Genomic DNA, 18,634 nt, shown 5'->3' on the forward strand with positions numbered 1-18,634 from the left:
TGTTCGACGGCTCCGTCTGTATCGCCGCCGTGCTTTTCTGTTAAGATGTGTAATTTCACACTGCTTGTGAAGGTGAAAGTACTATGGTGTAAGCTTCCAAGCGTGTGTCAAAAAGAACAGTGAAAACAGGGCCTGGAAATTGCAATTGAGTTTAAAAGGAGGCCCCATTTTCAAAATGAGAGTCGCTGCTTTCTGGCGTTCCCAGCGCTTTGCATCCGTGGGGTCGGCTCTCATGGACCTGTTGCGCTAGCAGAGGTGCCTTCTGGCTGTCGGGAAGAGACCCGGAAGGTGTGACCTGTAATCTCAGTTATTGTTATGTCGACCTTTTAAGGTAGTTGGAAAGACGGGGACTTCGTGGGGAGGAGAGGGAGGGTGGGATGGAGCGAGCCGGCAGCCCGAGCGGAACCGGCGCTCCATTTTTGATAGCCTGTCTGGAAGCCCCACCTGGTTCCCCCCATCCACCCCCACGTGTCCTCCTCAAGGCTGCCATAAATTACAAACGCAGCCGGGAGTTTTTGCACAAACACATCCTCTTTCTTCTTGGCTAACCTCACAACATCTGGACTCTGTCTCTCTCCTGGGCCACCGAGCTTTCTGCCCTTGGCGTGTTTCTTTATCTTACTCTTTGCGCTCCCCCTGTCTTATGTTCCCTCCGTATGGGGGGGGGGGGTCAGTGGGATCTGAATGGGGCAGAACCGGTCGAGCATATGGAAGGAGGGGTTGTTGGGCCTTGAGGGCTACGAAACCAAAGTGGCCCTCCCTTCCTGTCCGTGAACACACACACACCTCTCAGGTTTGATTGATGTTGCGTGTGGGAGAATCCCCAATGCGCTCTTGAGCGATGTTTTTATAAGTTTAGATTCTTCCTTTGTTCTCCCTTGACTGTGTTTAAAAACGTTTTATCTTCAAGTACCAACTCCAGCTAGTGAAGCTGAGGCTGATGGTAAACAGCGAAAACGCAGAACTGCCCAGGACACAGAGAAAGGGCAGAGGCTTTGTGACAAGTGAGCTCCTAGATTTATCCCAAATGCCCTGGACTATAATTTCCCATATCTTTTCACCATTCTGTATTTTCTGGGGAGAGGGTTTGCTTACTCATATTGCCTTGTTTTCATTTGTAAAACAGCAGGGGGAAGTGATCGTAGGGGCCATCTTGGATTTGGGAGCCCGGCGGTCAAAGCTTCACTCTGCTTTGAGCTCCTCAGGGGGAATGCAGGGGAGCGATTAACATAGCATCCGACTGGCCGCTCTTAGAAACAAGTAAATGGACGTTGGCAGGGCCTGTGTCATCATTCATAAGGTTCAAGATCAAATACTAAACCAAGAGGTAAAAGCTAGAGAGCAAAGCAGAAAATATTTTGGCTCTCTTAGCAGGACTGGAGCCATGGAGCAAAACTGGGTTGGTGCAGACAGGCAGAGGTAGATGAAGAAGAAGAGTTGGTTTTTATATGCCGACTTTCTCTACAACTTAAGGAAGAATCAAACCGGCTTACAATCACCTTCTCTTCCCCTCCCCACAACAGACACCCTGTGAAGTAGGTGGGGCTGAGAGAGCTCGGAGAGAGCTGTGACTAGCCCAAGGCCACCCAGCAGGCTTCGTGTGTCGGAGTGGGGAAACAAATCCAGTTCACCAGATTAGCCTCCGCCACTCATGTGGAGGAGTGGGAAATCAAACCCGGTTCTCCAGATCAGAGTCCACTGCTCCATACTACCCCTCTTAACCACTACACCATGCTGGCTCTATCTAGGTATAAGGTAAGGCTGTAGAGAAGAGAATTTCCGCCCCTAACCGAGATGGCATCTCAACTCACGGCCTCTGAATCCATCAAGGCACCAACTTGGGTCTAGATAACCAGAAGTGTGCAAACCCATCCTGAGAAATCTCACTAGCCTATCACTGGAACTCTTGTTTTCCCTTGAAATTGTTTAGGTATTCTAGTGGCAGGAAAACCTTCAAATTTTGCACGATGCAATATTTAGCCACAACATAGAGACATACATGTTTTGGTCATTACACTGAAGCTCACTTGGTTTCTCTAAAAAAAAAAAAAAATCCTCTGGAGGTAACCTCTAAGATTTGTTGTGAATTTTGCTTTGGGCTAAGAAATGGGTGGTTTCTGGATATGAACGTTCATCCCAGTTGCTTTGGTGGTGATTGGCTTCATCCCTGGCAGCACCAAAGAACTTGGATGGAAGCCGCTCGTGGGTTGGGATGACCTCCAAGCCTTTCAGTTTTTTCCATTCTCTGTCCTGTCTTTGATTAAAAACGAATCAAGAATACACTTTAGTTCCACCCAAGTAAAACCCCTTCCCCAACCTTTGACCCAGTTATGGCCCATTATTTGATTGCTATTTGCAGCTCTCGGTCTTCAAGGGTACAATGGCATGGACGTTTACCAGGGAGTAAGAAGGAGAAGAGTTGGTTTTTATATGCCTACTTTCTCTACCACTTAAGGAAGAGTCAAACCTGCTTACAATTACCTTCCCTGCCGCCCTCCCCACAACAGACACCCTGTGAGGTAGGTGGGGCTGAGAGAGCTCTAAGAGAGCTGTGACTAGTCCAAAGTCACCCAGCTGCCTTCGTGTGGAGGAGTGGTTTGCGTTTCCAAAGGGCCTGTAATTACATGACATATCAAAACGTGCCTTGGAGCCTCTTCCAAGGAGAAGGCAGAGACCCATGGGCACCTCTCTGTTGGGTACCAGAATGGCCAACTGAACCTTTGGCATTGCCAAGTTGAGGATCCCATCAGCAACATCACAAGCTCACAGGTTTTCCCTCAAAGCATCAAGGGGAAAGCTGTCTCCCTGAGTCACAAAATCCCTTTCGGGGTCAGGGAGGCGACCTGTGAAATCCTCTCCCCATCTTTTGGACCTCTGCTGGCCATCTGCTTTTTAATGGGTTTCCTCACTTTTGAGTTTTGACACCTTTGGTGCTGCTTCGGTGAGAAGTGCGTGTACATTTTTTTGGCACCCGCCAGAGGGGAGGTGGGCAAACCGTGAGGTGGGAGGGTGTCGCTGAGTACGGCCACAGATGGAAACTCGATCCGCAAGTGCTGAGTTTTGGGTTAAGAGCCCGGCTTTTGACAAGGCCATAAATCCCCTTAACTTCTTATTTTTTTGAAGGGGCGAGCTTTTATACGTGTATGTGTATTCTTCCATCTTTTTGGGGGGTAAATTCCTGGAACTGACTTGGCAGCGCCGCGAGGGGGTTCACCTCACTTGGTAAGATAATATATTTAGTATGCCCTTGTAAAAGCGCAGGCGTCTGCCCTGCTTTCCGCAGCCTGCCGCTGTCTTAAATTACATCTCGAAACTCCTTGTGCTGCAATCGAGGAGCCGGCCTGTGTCAGGGTTTCCCCAGGAGTCCCTTTGGTCAGTCGCCTGCTTTCCTGTGGGGTCCCTGGGCAGCTCTTGTCTGACACCCTAGCGGCCTCCGAAACCCTCTCAAGACCTATTCAGTCACAGGCACCTGCCTCTTTTCCAGAAACCAAAGCAGCAACATCAGTCTCGGGCCCGGCGGTCTGTTCAGCCTAAGGCTCGGTGGAACTAGTACATTTTTTTTAAAATTGCATATTTATACCAGGGAATAAGCTGTCATGAGTCAAAGCTGACTTCATCAGATACACTCGAACCCATGAAGCCGCATTACACTGAATCAGACAAGAAGAAGAAGAAGAAGCCGTTCGTTACCACTTAAGGGAGACTCAACCGGCTTACAATCACCTTCCCTTCTCCTCCACACAACAGACACCCTGTGAGGTAGGTGGGGCTGAAAGAGCTGTGACTCGCCCAAGGTCACCCAGCTGGCTTCATGTGTAGTAGTGGGGAAACAAATCCAGTTCACCAGATTAGCCTCCGCTGCTCCAAACCACCGCTCTTAACCACTCCGCCACGCTGGTAAGGTCAGTACTGCCTACTCAAACTGGCAGCCGCTCCACAGGGCCTCAGGTAAGGGTCTTTTGCATCCCCTTCTTTTGACTGGAGATGCCGGGGATTGAACCTGGGACCTTCTGCATGCCAAGCAGATGCCCTACCATGGCCCCTCCCTGGAGGAGAGCGAGCTTTGACTCAGGAACGTTTATAACCTGTGTGGTGGGCTACAAGCCCCTGCACCCAGCAACAAGGCTCACCCGGGTAGGACCGGGGACAGGAGGGGGCCTCGGCAACAGGACCTCTTTGGCGGTCTGCCCCAGGAAGGCTTTGAAGGGGTGGGAAGAGGAGTAGCTACCTGAGCCTAGGTGGTCTAAGGCAGGCTGTGGCTATGGAGGACAGGCACTGGCCAAGGAGCCAGGGAACAGAGAAGAGGAAGGTGGAGCTTAGTGCTAGGACCAGGGGTGGGGGTGGGGCTATAAATAGGGAGGAAGAGGAAAGGGCGAGAGGTTGGCTGAAGCTAGCCACACCTTCAGGTGCTTGGAATGGGCAGCTTCCAATAAACCCACCTGTGCAAGAAGAGAGAGAGACTTGGCTTTCAAGACCCCCATGAATCCCAGGGGTCAGCCCTGCCTAGTATTTGGATGGGAGACCTCCGAGGAATGCTAGGGTGATGATGCAGAGACAGGAAATGGAAGACCGCCTCTGAACATCTCTTGCCTTGATGGCCAAAAAAAATAATGGACCCCAAATATGAAGTTCCCCTGCCACCAGATGGTGCCGCACCCTGGAAAATTTGGTTGCTCTCCAAGGTGCTGCTGGCTGCAAGTTTTGGTTTGCGACTGCAGACTTGCAAGGCTTCCCACCTGAAACTGTATTTATACCTGACTTTCCCCCAAAGGGCCCAAGGCAGCTTGCGATGAATACCTCTACCCCACCGTATTTTAATTCTGCCTTTCCACTGAGGAGCTTGGTGAAGCTTGAGTGGTTTTCCCTTCCTACATTTCATCCTCACAACAACCTTATGAGGTAGGCCGCTTGGAGACACCGTGACTGGTCCAGAGCCCCCTGCAACCTTCATGGTGGAGCTGAGATTTGGAAGTTCTCCGAGATCTTAGCCCAATACTCTAACCACTAAACCATCTGTGGATAAAATATATCTAGCTGTCTCTGAACGATATCCCCAGAGATCCCTACTGACCATGGAGCAGCTGTAGAGAGAGGTTCTTCTCTTTCTCCCTCTGTCTCTCTCTAAATCCTAGAACAATTTAAACGATCCTCAGTATGCTAAAGGACACACAAAACAATGTACTCATGCAAACAGTTCACAGTTATTAAAATTGCTGCCGTGACATGGGGGAAGGGTTTTGCTGGCTGCTAGCTCTAATGGTTTTAAAAAGCCAGGTAGGGTAATGGAAGGGAGGGTCTCGCATTGGTCACTGCCTGGACTAACTGAGGAACCTCCATGTGCAGGGGCAGTGTACCTCCAGTCCCCAGGGCAAGCAACAGAAATCGCCTTTGCCAGAAGCATCTGTCTTACGTCCTCTTCTCGAACTTCACCCCCCTGCCCTCTTTCCGTTTCTTTGCTCTTGGCCCGTCTGATAATTCCCAAAGTCCCCCCTGGGGAGACAAGAAGTTGGTTTTATCTGCGGCGCAAAAGCTGGTTATTTTCCTTTGCACAAGAGTCTCTGCAAAGCGGAGATTAGATCCACATGCCGTCAAGAAACAAGAAAATATGGAAAGGGAGCTGAATCCAAAAGGGGCCAATCAAATGTACTTGTTGTTTAATGGGATTATTATTGTTCCTTCTCTTTTTTTGGCCTTGCCTAAAATAACATTGGAGGTGGGGGCCTCCATATTCGTCCTCCCCTGAATTAAATCCAGATGGGGAATACGTAGGGCACAATCCCTCCCCAGGAAGTTCTCCCAAAGAAACTCCATGCCACTGAGTGGAGAGGTGTGTTTTCATTCCCATTGGGATTGTGCGTTCCTTCATGGGAGGCTGTGTTGTCCAGGGTACCAGCTCACCTGGAACATGCTTATCAAAATCAAAACTCTGCTTTGGCTTTCAGGGGCGTGGTTGTCACCCATTTTATTTATTTCATTGTACAAAGGTATCTTGCTTTCTCTCCTTCCAAAACAGGGAGTCTAAAGTGAGGTTCCCAGCTTTCGCCGGGCCTTATTTTCCAACAGGAATGGGGAGTTTTGGAGGTTGTTTAATGCTCCGTCAAGAACATTTTATTCCTTCTTTCCAACTGCTGGTGCCAAACAAGAAAATAATGATATATTTTTTTTAAAAAATGACGGGCTTTAACAAAATAACAAAATGGGAAGAAATAGCAAAATGATACCAGTGAGCATTTGGAGTATAAAGCAGAGTGGAGCGGGTGGCTGTGTGACAATTTATCCATTCTAGTAGCAACGGTGTCATGAAGCCAGTCAGATTCTCCTATATGACATTACTGAATGCAACTAATGTCCCTGCAGAGCGAGGGAGGTCTGTGGACTTTCTTTGCTCCTTAACTCTGCTTGGAAGGATGTCCTAATGTCAGCATGGTGCAGTGGTTAAGAGCGGTGGTTTGGAGCAGTGGACTCAGATCTGGAGAACCGGGTTTGATTCCCCCACTCCTCCACTTGAGCGGCGGAGGCTAATCTGGTGAACCGGGTTGGTTTTCCCCACTCCTCCACATTAAGCCAGCTGGGTGACCTTGGGCAAGTCACACTTCTCTCAGCCCCACCTACCTCACAGGGTGTCTGTTGTGGGGAGGCGAAGGGAAGGGGATTGTAAGCCGGTTTGAGTCTCCCTTAAGTGGTAGAGAAAGCTGGCATATAAAAAACCAACTCTTCTTATTATTTTAAGGGTTTTTTCTTACGAGAATGTTGAACAGGCTTTTCCCTTACATCGGTCTGTGCAGCCCGGTGACGTTTCATTGGGTTCCCCCCCCCCCAGAGAGACAGTGTGGTGTAGAGGTTAGAGTGTTGAACTATGTCCTGGGAGACCCAGGTGCAAATCCCGACATTGCCTTGAAGCTCACTGGGTTACCATGCCATGGGTCAGTTGCATTCTCTGTACCCAAATTACCTCTCAGGAGGATTGTTGTGAGGATAAAATGGGGAAGGGAAGACCTGCACTATTTATTTGTTTATTATATTTCTAACCCGCCCTCCCCAGCCTAAACCAGGCTCACTAGATAGATACTTGATATTCATCGCTGTCTCTGGGCTGTTTTGGCCCAGTCTTGGGCTGTGCGGCGGTTTTTACCGATTTGCCCATTTTGTGGGAGACAGGTCGGCCGAGGGGCTTTCAACCCAGATTTCTGATCACGTGTTTGACTGGCCAGCTCATGCAAACACTCACCCTCCGTCCAAGTGCCGAAAGGTTTTGTGCATTACTGGGCAGATTTTGCTGGACTTGAGCGCCATTTGTGGTGGCAAATATGAACTTCTCATGTCTATCAGCCCGTCACAATCTGCAATTAGTCCTCGAACTTAGCTAAACCTCGTACAGAACTGAAAAAGATGCCTAGGGATCCTTGCCTGATTTCTGGCATCAGGGGTTCATGCACCATGGCGGGAGAGAGAAACATAAGGCATAATTGTTCGGGGGCATAAGGAGCAGGGAAACTTCTCTCCCCCCGCCAAATTAATCCAGCGAGAGCCATGAATCCACAGTATTTCATATGACACTTCATAAAACTCCAGTCATAATCCATAAAACTGACATTATTAGATTTAAAAAAAAAACCCAACTCCTCCTCTCTGGCCCTCGCTCATTAGACATTCTGTAGTTTTATAACCTTACAGTTCCTACCCAATTACCATGATTAATACTGTGTCTTAATAAAATAAATCCTTCGTCTTGTGGGGGCAGGGGGGAAAGTTTGTGACTTGCTGTGAGTCACATCTTGCCAGCTCGGTTGGCCCTGCAACCTGTCTTTGGTGCCAGGGTTCAAGGTGGGGGGGGGGGATTTGTGGGCTACCATCATCAAGAGAATGGTTGCCCTGTGGCCGAGGGCGGGTCTTCTCCAGCTGCAGTTCGGTGAGCCGCATCTGAGGAGGATGGCATATGCGATCCTGCGTTGCGAGACGCCAATGGGCTGTTGTACTTTTCAGAGCCCTGTATTCTCAGGGCTTTGCCCATCAGTGAGAATGGTAGAGCATCCGCTTGGCATGCAGAAGGGTCCCAGGTTCAATCCCCAGCATCTCCAGTTAAAGGGACTAGGCAAGTAGGTGATCTGAAAGACCTCAACCTGAGACCCTGGAGAGCCGCTGCTGGTCTGAGTAGATAGTACTGACTTTGATGGACCAAGGGTCTGATTCAGTATAAGGCAGCTTCATATGTTCATGTGATCGTGGGGGTGTGAAGGTAACCTTTAATTTCTAGAAGGGAAAGGTGTTGGGGCCAGGGGAAGCCGACTTCCTTCCAGTCTATCTGCCATTTTTATCCTGCCTTTCCTGTTAGGATCTCGGGATGGCATACGTGGTTCTTCTCTCACCCCTTTTGCCCTCAGCTGAACGGGGATTCGGCCCCATGTCTCCCAGATCCTAATCTGACATGCTGATAACTGCCTCGCATCATCTTCGTTTTCCGCCGCTGATGGGAATTCTGCCTTCAAGAATACAGCTGCCGTTTGGCGGATGGATCTTTGGCCTTCCGGTTGATCAAAGAATGCTGTAAAAAATAACATTTCTTAAAAGAGAGGCACGTAACCAGTCTCAGAAGACAGCCGGAACGAGTACAATGCCTGGGGGACTTCCTTCTCAGATAGCATTTTTCACTTCCAAACCATTATCTGCTGAGATCCATCCAGGGATGCTGCTGCACTTAATTACCCGCCTACTTGCAAATTCTGCCTGCATCGAGCCAATGAGGATATGCTGGGGTGGGTGGAAGGTTTCTAATTCCCCCCTTGTGTCAAACCCTCAGAGGCCAGATTAGTATTATTTTTTGAACCTTCCAGATTAAAAAAAAAATCAAATTTTTTTTTTGACAGCTGGTAGAAATAAGATTCTTGGGCTTCTGGCTTCTAAGTAATAACGAGAGGAGAATCAGTACCAAAAAAAAAAAAGGGAGAAAAGAAAAACAGAACAGACCACCCAGTTGCTACTTACAGGGCAGTAAAGTGATCCTGTGTCAAAGTGGCAAACCCGGGAATTGTTTTCTTAAAATTGCCTCAATATTGCAAGCGGGGAGAAGGGGGAGCGGGGTCAAATAAAAGAACTAAGTGAGAAACGTTAACGAAGTTAACTGCTTAATAGCCTTCAAATGTTAAGATGAATTTGGATTAGAATAAAGTGTTCCGGTCCTTTTTATTTAAAAAAAGGGTAAGCATTGTCTTGTGTGATTGCTGTCAACATACCAACCTTCACATCCTCCATAATCCCCTGGCCAGCGTCGGAGCCGACAAAATATTGTAGCCCCAAGGACCTCAATTTTTAACTATGTTCAAAGTAACCCCATTATATTTGGAGAGGACGAGAGTGTTGGTCTTGAACCAAGAGGTTAGTACCTTGTGGATCGGCCTGCCATGCTAGCAATGATCCAAGCCTGCAACTCCTGTCCTGGTCAGCAAAGCTTTCTGTTTGCGGCAGTTCATTCGATCCCCGTGATAGTGACCTCAGGGATCCCAGATAGGAAAGCGCGCCACCTGGGTTTGGATTCAGCCCCAGCCGCCTTCATCCCTCACCGGACCCTGGTGAGTTGTTGGAGATTTTTGATGGACTTTCTGCATGGTTGATGACAGCGCTGCCCAAAATTGGTCTGGTTCAAAAGTGGAAGCCCCAAGATGCAAAGCCGTGCGACCCATCTTGGGGCCTTATTCAGATCTCGTGGGAGGGTAGTCCCAGAAATCTGTGACTTCTCTCTCTTTTTGCAACATTTTAAAAAAACAAAAAACAAATATGGGTTACTTCACACCACCTTTCAATACTCGGTAAGTCGACAAAGATTGCGCATACAGAACTAAACGTGTGAGTGGAGTGAGTCCCGGTAAGCAGCTCCCCAGGTCTTTCAGAAACTGAGTTGAACAAGGGGAGCAAGCAGATTTTGGCAGTTTGGTGACGATTCTGCGTCTGCATCGTTAGTCTTCAGGCTAGAATTGAGGTGCTTGTAACATTGTTAACAGATTACTTTTTTTTTAATTCAGCAAGAACACAAATGCACTCCTGCAGGAAGAATATATATATTTAAAAAAAAAAAAAATTGTGTGTGGGTTGTATTTTTAGAATGGCATGCTTTCAGGAAGTAAACATATATTTTGCCAGCTGGAAAGTGGTTAATTACATTCATATTTCAAAAAAAAAAAAAAAAGAAACTCGTGGCAATCAAAAAAACTGTTCCGCAGGAGCAGATTTGTGATCCCCAAATTCCAGCATTTTGAGAAAGTAAGCATCCAGTATCTAGTCACGCGGACCCCAGTATCGAGGGTGAAATTCACCAAAGATTCTGCAAACTTCCATACTGTTGACCCATTCGGAAGACTGCCAGTATTTGATGAGGTCACTTGACTGGTGTCGACGTCCGCACTGTGAAGAAGGGTCATGAGGTCCGGCCACCTTTTGTCCCAATACTAGCATGCCAGGGTTTTGTGGCCTGGTTAAAAGCAGAGAGCCGGTTAGAGGCCATCTGCTTGTGACCACTAAAACACATACAGCCCACAGAGGAGAGTTACGGCAGAAGTAATGACCACGGCCTGAGGACCTGGGATCAGGAAGTGGTTTATAAGGCCCACCATCTTGAACTGTCTTCTCGGACTGGACGCTTTGTAAAAACGTCGCTGTTGATCAGGGATCTTTCTGCTCTGTCCGGGTTCTTCCTGCAGTTTCTCATTCCCTAAGTTTACCACTGTAATTTTTCAACAATAAATTATTGGCTAGCAAACGATCGGTGCCTAACGAAGGCCTGGCCCGCAGGCTGACCATCACCCCTTCCTTTTCCTCTTTAGGTGCTCCTCATCGTTAGCGGGAACCTGAGCTTCCTGAACTGGTTGACCGTGGTCCCCAGCCTCGCCTGCTTCGACGATTCCTCCTTGGGGTTTCTTTTCAGCTCCGGAGCCAAGGGCTTCAAGGCTCAAATACTGCAGATGCAAAGCGAAGAGTCCAAAGGAAAAGGAACATCTTCGCGATACGGTAAGTCGTTATTGCAGGGTTTCAAGCGATATGTTCGTTCTGTGTCAGAAGGAATGGATCCTTATAGTCTTGTCAGACATGCATGAAAAAGATCAGTTTTGCCTGTCACTTTTTTGATGCCATCTTGAGGGCTAGAAGCTTGATCGTTTTCAAGAAAGTGGGCTCTGAGCCATTACAGAGTTCTTTAGCCCCTGCCATGCAAGTTCCTCAGTTCCGGTGGACATTTTACGACCTTGTGGCTCATCTCGGTTATTCTCTGCCGAGATGCAGAGGAGCGGGAAGATGAGAGCCCTGTGGCTGGACCCCAGAGGCAACCTCACAGCAGGTGGGCTTGGGAAATGGAAGGGTTCCACCAGAGGCATCCTGGCTGGAAGGACAAATTCTTTTCCGTAGTCACTGATTTTTTTCCTCCGTCCTTTCAGTTCTTTGCGACATGCCAAATCCCAGTCTTCTGAAATGCACTCATCTTTTCACAGACATGAGCAGGGGACCGGACCTTCCTTTGGAATCTGATTGATTCTCCCAAAATATTCTCAGACTAAACAGTTTATCAGGGCTTCGGAGGGGCTTTAAACAAACGCAGCTCTCCCGCAGAGATAGGAGAGGAGGGATTTGTGTTTTCCCTTTGAGTCTTATTTGTTGGCTTTTGTGCGGGGGGGAGGGGAGGTTAAGACCGGATGCAATATGGGTCGGCTCTGCTTATTTGTCTGATTCTTGGTAACTTTGGATTGCCATATGCAAAACTTGCAGCTGTATCTGAACCTTTTGAGAAAGCTGCAGCCCTCTTGGGTACCTTTACATGCATAGGGAAAGTTGAAATACTAAATAATGAGTCCGTGCATTGCGAAGTGGGGACCGGGGAAAGGGATATAGAAGGGATATAGAGAAAATGACAAGGCAGAAAATATTCTGCTTTCTTCCTTCTGTATTGACCTCCCTGCATTTGCCCAAAGGCATTGCTTTTTTAAACTCGAGAAGTTGGAATGCTCATGAAGTTGAAATATTCATAAACATCCCATAGCATCTCAGGATCTGAGCCAGTGACAGAGGGAAGGGCTCACTTCAGTCTGCCGAAGCTCATCAAGCCAGAAACTACAGAGATTTTGAACATATTAATTTCTGTTCCCGTTGCTATTTTGTCTAATTGTGCAGGTCAGTTGGCAAAATCCACTATTTTTTCCCCGTGTTCTCTGCTTTCTCTTTTGCTGTTCTCTTTCTACAGTAGTAGAAAGAGTCTTGGTAACTTCTCTTTGTACAGTCATAGAAAGAGTCCTAAAAGATTTATCCAAAGCTGGTGCAGACTTAGCAAATAACTAAAAATGCTCGGGCGCTTGCTGATTGTACTTGTGTTGTGTTCGAGTGTCCTGCTCAATAGAGCTGAATGTTCGGTGGGCCATTCAGCCAGCATTCGAAAAACTCAGATGTGTCCGGCATAGAAACACCACCTCTGTGCATGCACAGAAATAGAAGAAGAGTTTGTTTTTATATGCCGACTTTCTCTACCACTTAAGGGAGACTCAAACGGGCTTACAATCACCTTCCCTTCCCCTCCCCACAACAGACACTCTGTGAGGTAGGTGGGGCTGAGAGAGCTCTAAGAGAGCTGTGACTTGCCCGAGGTCACCTAGCTGGCTTTGTGTGAAGGGGCGGGGAAACAAATCCAGTTCACCAGATTAGCCTCCGCCCCTCATGTGGAGGAGTGGGGAATCGAACCCAGTTCTCCAGATCAGAGTCCACCGCTCCAAACCACCGCTCTTAACCACTACACCATGCTGGCTGTAACACAAGATACATTCATCACAAGACCTTTCCCCCCTTCACACACACACACAAACTGCTGGCAATTTTTGTAAGGAAAGAATCATTAAGATAATTTAAAAATAAAGAATTTAATGGACAGAAATATTTTTTCTTATGGTCTGGGATCCCTCTGACTCCTGTCTAACAAGTTGAATGTTAAACGGATGCCAAACTTTCCAGGTCTAAAGCAACGTGTGCTTGTGTGCATTCTCACTTGGCCTCCTGGCCATCGCATCATCAAAATAAATTATTTAAAATATTTTTTACTCTACAAATGATAGACAGAACCCGCAGGGATAACTAAACTGTACAAGCATCCATCCCACAGCTACTATGTGACTGCAAAGGTGCTTGGCTTAGTGCTAGAGTTGGTTGGCGAACAGTGAGATGAATCAGTCCAAGGCTCAACTCGCAAGTGGGTCACAGTAGCCAAACTATATACACTTCCCAGGCAAACACATGCAACCTGAAGCTCTCAGCTCATCTACAAATGATGTTGTTTGATGTAGATAATATTCTGTTGTTTATCAGATTTCGGAGTATTTATAGCAATCCCTTCAACAGTATGACCAAGTAGTAATTTTTGGGGGGTCAGATTTTTGTGAAACCAACTGCGCAGTTTCAACGTTTAGGGTTGCATATTGTTTTGAGGAGAGTGTTACAGATACCATGGACTGCCCCCCAAAAAACAATCAGTGGGTTATAGATCAAATCAAGCCTGAACCGACCCTAGAAGCTAAAATGACCAAACTGAGGCTATCGTATTTTGGTCACATCATGAGAAGACGAGAGTCACTGGAAAAGACCGTCATGCTAGGAAAAGTTGAGGGCAGCAGGAAAGAGGAAGACCCAACAAGAGACGGATTGACTCAGTAAAGGAAGCCATAGCCCTCATAAGAACATAAGAAAGCCCTGCTGGATCAGACCAAGGCCCATCAAGTCCAGCAGTCTCTTCACACAGTGGCCAACCAGGTGCCTCTAGGAAGCCACAAACAAGACGAATGCAGCAGCACCATCCTGCCTGTGTTCCACCGCACCCAAAATAATAGGCATGCTCCTCGGTTTGCAAGATCTGAGCAAGGCTGTCAAAGATAGGACATTTTGGAGGACATTGATTCATAGGGTCGCCATGAGTCGGAAACGACTTGACGGCACTTAACACACACACATTGGTTTTGAAGTCAAAGACCTTTGTAGGTTTCGATGGGAGAAATAGTCCCGGTCATGGCACCTGGAATATCCTGGACTTCAAGGTTCTGTAGTTGGATCTTAAACGCTGAATTTCTTTCTGTGCCCCCTTAAGATTGTCTGGAGGAAAATCTATTCCAGTTGGGAGAGGAAAGCAGATGATTCTCCGAAGGCCCGAGGTGACTTCTTTGCCTCTAGCCTTGTTATGAACAGAGCATTTTAGACATTCTTCTTGTTAGCCCTTTCTCAGACTATTTAGAGAGAGGCAGATCCTTGACAAGATAGGCTTGAGATCTGCAGTGGTGTTTTGTGTTCTCCTGTGGGCTTTGGGGGTTAACCGGGGTCAGTCTGCAAAAAGCCCCCAGGAAGGTGGCAGGAGGGAACTTGACCCTCTGACCCAGTGGCTTGCTGTAACACAAGATAAGTGACTGTTGATATATGCTCTCTTCTTTTCCCAAAACGCTGCTCTGCTTTGATCGGCCCTTCTCCAGAACCTTTTAGAAGCTGATTGAACAACCTTGCTGAAAAGCTACACGACTTCCTTGTGTTGTGTGTGTGTGTGTATGGTTTCAAGTTTGTCTTTTCAACAGGCTGCTACATCCGAAAAGTTGTGAACGTATCCTTCGGGGTCCTGATCGCCTATCTTAGCGTTCCGGTGGTGGTGAATCTGCTCAGCTCCCGGCAAGTCATGAACACGTCCTTCAACCCCCTCAGGATAGTCAATACCTATGGGGCGTTCGGAAGGTACGAATCTTGTTGACCAAAGATGACTAACTTCTGCCTGCTGTGAAATTTGACATTTGCTCTCTCTTTCCTTTAAGGATACCATTAGCAATGAAGCTATGTTGCTTTAATGTACTTCTTTAATCTGTGGAAATGTAAAATTGGGTGATTCCTAATTCTGTTGGCCTTGGTTGTAAATATCTACTCTGTATGGTCAGTTTCTGTTTACCTGTTTTATCTGGCATATTAGCAGCAAATAAAATGTATTTGTTTATTTATTTAAGGATACCATTTTAGATTGTTTAGGCAGAGAGAGAGAGAGAGAGAGGCTTTGAGTGAGGGTATGGAATTTTCTTTACCTTCAGGACTACATTTTACTTTAAAGGTTTTAGGAATCAATCAGTTAATTAGTTGAAACACATATGATTCATTAACTATGGGGGTGGGGGGTGTTAGGCGAGTCCATGGTTTTAAAAGAGATGATACAAAAATAGCACTGATTTAGTTCCAAAAAGACAAGTTAAGGAATTCAGTTTTTCCTGGCATAGGATTTGGGCTCCCCCAGTACGGAATCTGGACGCCTGGCTGGCAGGATTTTTATTTTCTCGGCCATAACACCAAAATGCAATTTGGAGCTCGCGCCTGCCGTTGGATTGGTCCTCCAGCTTCATTTGGAGCAAGCCGAAACAGCTTTTTGGCCTGTGTTGCAATAAGGTGGTTCCTGACAGATGGCCTCCAGTCTTTTCATGCTGAGAAACCTCCACCGGTTCTCTGCAATATAACCAAGTCTTTAGTGATTACTTGGAGAGGGGTTTAGGCAAACGTACCTCTCCTTGCGCCTCGTGGCTGATCTTGGCTTCTTCGGAGTTGTGGGAGTTTGTTTTCCTTGGGCAGTCATTCCTCGTCCCATTCCTCCCCCCCAAAATCTTGACTTTCTTCAAGGCCAAGCTGGTTTCCCTTCGACAGTTACCAGAACCCTGCAAGCACGTGATGAAACGCTGCTATTATGCATCTGTAATTCCAGCCTATGTAAACCAATAAAAAGAGGATTGCAACCCATAATGAATATATGATTATGTGAAAGTTGACATATTTTGAATAGCACAGTAGGAACATGCTTTTTATTAGTAATTTGGTGTCCCGGATTTACGGCCTGCGTGTAAGCGTCGGGCAGCCGGCCATGGCTTGTAATTCAGCCCGCCGTGCAAGAGACCATGGGAATCTGTAGAGCTGTTGGTTGCAAGGATTTGGAAAAGTCAGTTTAGAGGAGGATGCCCAGCACTCGACAGAAACAGTCTGTTATGCCAGCTGCCCAGTGGGCTTTGTTGGCTCAGGCCGAAGGTTCATCTGGTCCAGCTTTCTGTTACTACCACATGTCCCTTGACCCCTATGGTCTAGCCCTAAGAGGTACATGCTGTCTAGAAAAAGAAGAGGAGTTGATTTTTATATGCTGATTTTCTCTACCTTTTAAGGAGAATCAAACCAGCTTACAATCTCCTTCCCTTCCTCTCCCCACAACAGACACCTTGTGAGGTAGGTGAGGCTGAGAGAGCTCGAAGAGAACTGTGACTAGGCCAAGTCTAGACATGAAAGGATTCTGTTTCTCTGTCATGGCTGTTGACAGACTTGAGAATATACCTGTTTCTTTCTAGCAGCTTCCTTCTGTAGTCAGTGAATTCCAGTATTCGGTGCTACAGGAAAAAGTATTTCTTCTGTCTGTCCCAACTTCTGTTGGTCAGTTGCATTGGCTGGCAACCAATTTTTATCAGTGTAATCTCTCCATGTAGTTTTTAGTTTTTCCAATCTCCGGTGTTGCCTTCAGTAACCTTCTTTTCTAACCCCAGCACCCAGCATTTGATCTTTGCACTTTCCAGAATCCTCCCCATGTGGATGTCCTCTGGGGGAATGTGTCCTCTCGAGGGTCACCACCTTCTTAGCTGCTTTGTGTCTCGAAGGCGGTGTCCTCACAGGTGTGCCTTTGCTCTTTGATTTCTCTCTAACACATTCTGTGACCTTTCCTGCAGGGCAGGTCTCCTTCCCTCGTCCTGGGCTACAAGAGTTGTAGTTTGGAGCGGGGATATTCACGGGTCCGGATAATAATTATCTCGCCTCTGTCGTTTGCAGCATCACCAAAGAGAGAACCGAGGTCATCATTCAAGGGACGTCCAGCCCAGACCCCAATGACCCGGCTGCGGTTTGGGAAGAGTACGAATTCAAGTGTAAGCCTGGGGATCTGCGCCGGAGGCCCTGCTTCATCAGTCCGTATCACTATCGTCTGGACTGGCTGATGTGGTTTGCTGCCTTCCAGGTGTGTACCTGACTGAGCTCTAAGACTAGTGCCAGATGTTGCCAGAAATCGGTGGTGTCCTCAGGGCTGGACTTTGGTGGGAGGTGGGGGTTTCCAGGGCTCACTTGGTTCAGCGGGCAGTCCCAGAAGCATGCTGTAGCTTCTCAGTTGGAGCATAACCATCTAAACAGTGCCCCCAAGAAGACCTCTAAGTCCAGAATCTGAAATCACTATCTGAATCTGAATACCAGGGCAAAGGGGCAACAGCAAAGGGAGGCTTTGTCTTTCATGCCATGGTTGTAAGTCTTTCTGGGGCATCTGGTTGTGACTCTGGATGATGGACTTGGTGGACCACTTGGTGGACTTGGTGGACCACCTGTTGACGTTACATCAGACAATGGAAGTATCATTCATGGGAGGGAAGCAGAGCTGGAGAATAAAGTCAGGTCTATCTTAGTGAAATAAGGGCCAAAAGGGAAAGCAGGAAAACCCCGGAGACCTTTAAAGCTGCACATGATAATCCTGTCTTCCGACAGGCCCAGAATCTTTTCTTAATTGGGTACCATGAATGTTCAAAGTGAAACTTAGTAATTTCATATGCTGAGGTTGCGATTTCTACTTTAGGCAATGTTTGACGGTGCTTCTGTCTCTGGGACGCTGTTCATATTCTGTTTAGAGGGACTTTCTCCCTCTGCCAGGATCACTTTCATAGTCGAAGACGCAGGTTCTCCAGGCTGCCGGAGGTGGCCAGTTGAATGTCTGACTCTCGACAAGCCGCCGGAAACCGAGCAGGGCTTAAGGGAGAAGATATTCACCATCCCATTGTGCTATTCCTGACAGGCTGCTTTTTACACCTCATCACTGCTTGATATATGACACTCCCTTCCCCTTCGGGCTTCCGGAAATATTTTCCACTTGAAGCAAATGACAGGCAGCACACGGCCATGTTGAAAGGGCCAGGCCCCAAGCCTGTCATGGCTGACTGGGGGCCCTTCAGGAGACGCCTGTTTGAAGAGCTGGCAGATCCGATCGTTGGGACGTTGAAGGATATGTCCCCCAACGCCCAACCCCGACGAGCAATTTATTAGCAGACTGTCTCTTAATTGCAGCCCCAGCAGCCTTTTGGTTGTATTTCATCGCAGCCCAGCTCTGCTTTTCAAAAACCAAGGCCCGTCTGCTACTGCCATTGTATTAGCCAAATACAACATCCCTTTTTGAAAGCCCCTTCTTTGTTGTGAGTGTCTCCGCGTCCCGAGGGAGGTGTCGTTCTCGATAGGTGTCCTGCGTTTATGGATATCAGAGACATGGCCAATCTACTGACTAGGGTTGCCAACCTCGAGGTAGTCAACACTAAAGATAAAGATTAGTCTGCTGAATAGGAAGTATGGCAAACAAACAGCAGAGTAGGCTAATAAACACACCAGTAGTAACGATGAGAATAATACTATAATACAAATCCAACTATTCAAACATAAAAAAATATACAATCGCGTAACAACCAGGTATAAACTTATAAATCCACTAAAGGGAAAAACATGAGTCCAACAAGATGTTGTTGTTACACGATTGTATATTTTGTATGTTTGAATAGTTGGATTTGTATTATACTACTATTCTCATCGTTACTACTGGTGTGTT

At 47.3% G+C, this 18,634-nt stretch overlaps 1 protein-coding gene across 1 annotated transcript in view; it reads left to right on the forward strand.

Annotated features, from left to right (window-relative positions):
- The window catches only part of LMF1 (lipase maturation factor 1), a 120,950-nt gene that overhangs the window by 91,842 nt on the left and 10,474 nt on the right, over positions 1-18,634 (forward strand). The window contains exons 7-9 of the mRNA XM_056866301.1: positions 10,815-10,998; positions 14,577-14,730; positions 16,834-17,017. Of these exons, the coding sequence (XP_056722279.1) occupies positions 10,815-10,998; positions 14,577-14,730; positions 16,834-17,017 (522 nt within the window). The remainder of the gene's footprint in view (positions 1-10,814; positions 10,999-14,576; positions 14,731-16,833; positions 17,018-18,634) is intronic.

This window comes from Euleptes europaea, chromosome 21, assembly GCF_029931775.1.
Source record: "Euleptes europaea isolate rEulEur1 chromosome 21, rEulEur1.hap1, whole genome shotgun sequence".
NCBI lineage: Eukaryota > Metazoa > Chordata > Lepidosauria > Squamata > Sphaerodactylidae > Euleptes > Euleptes europaea.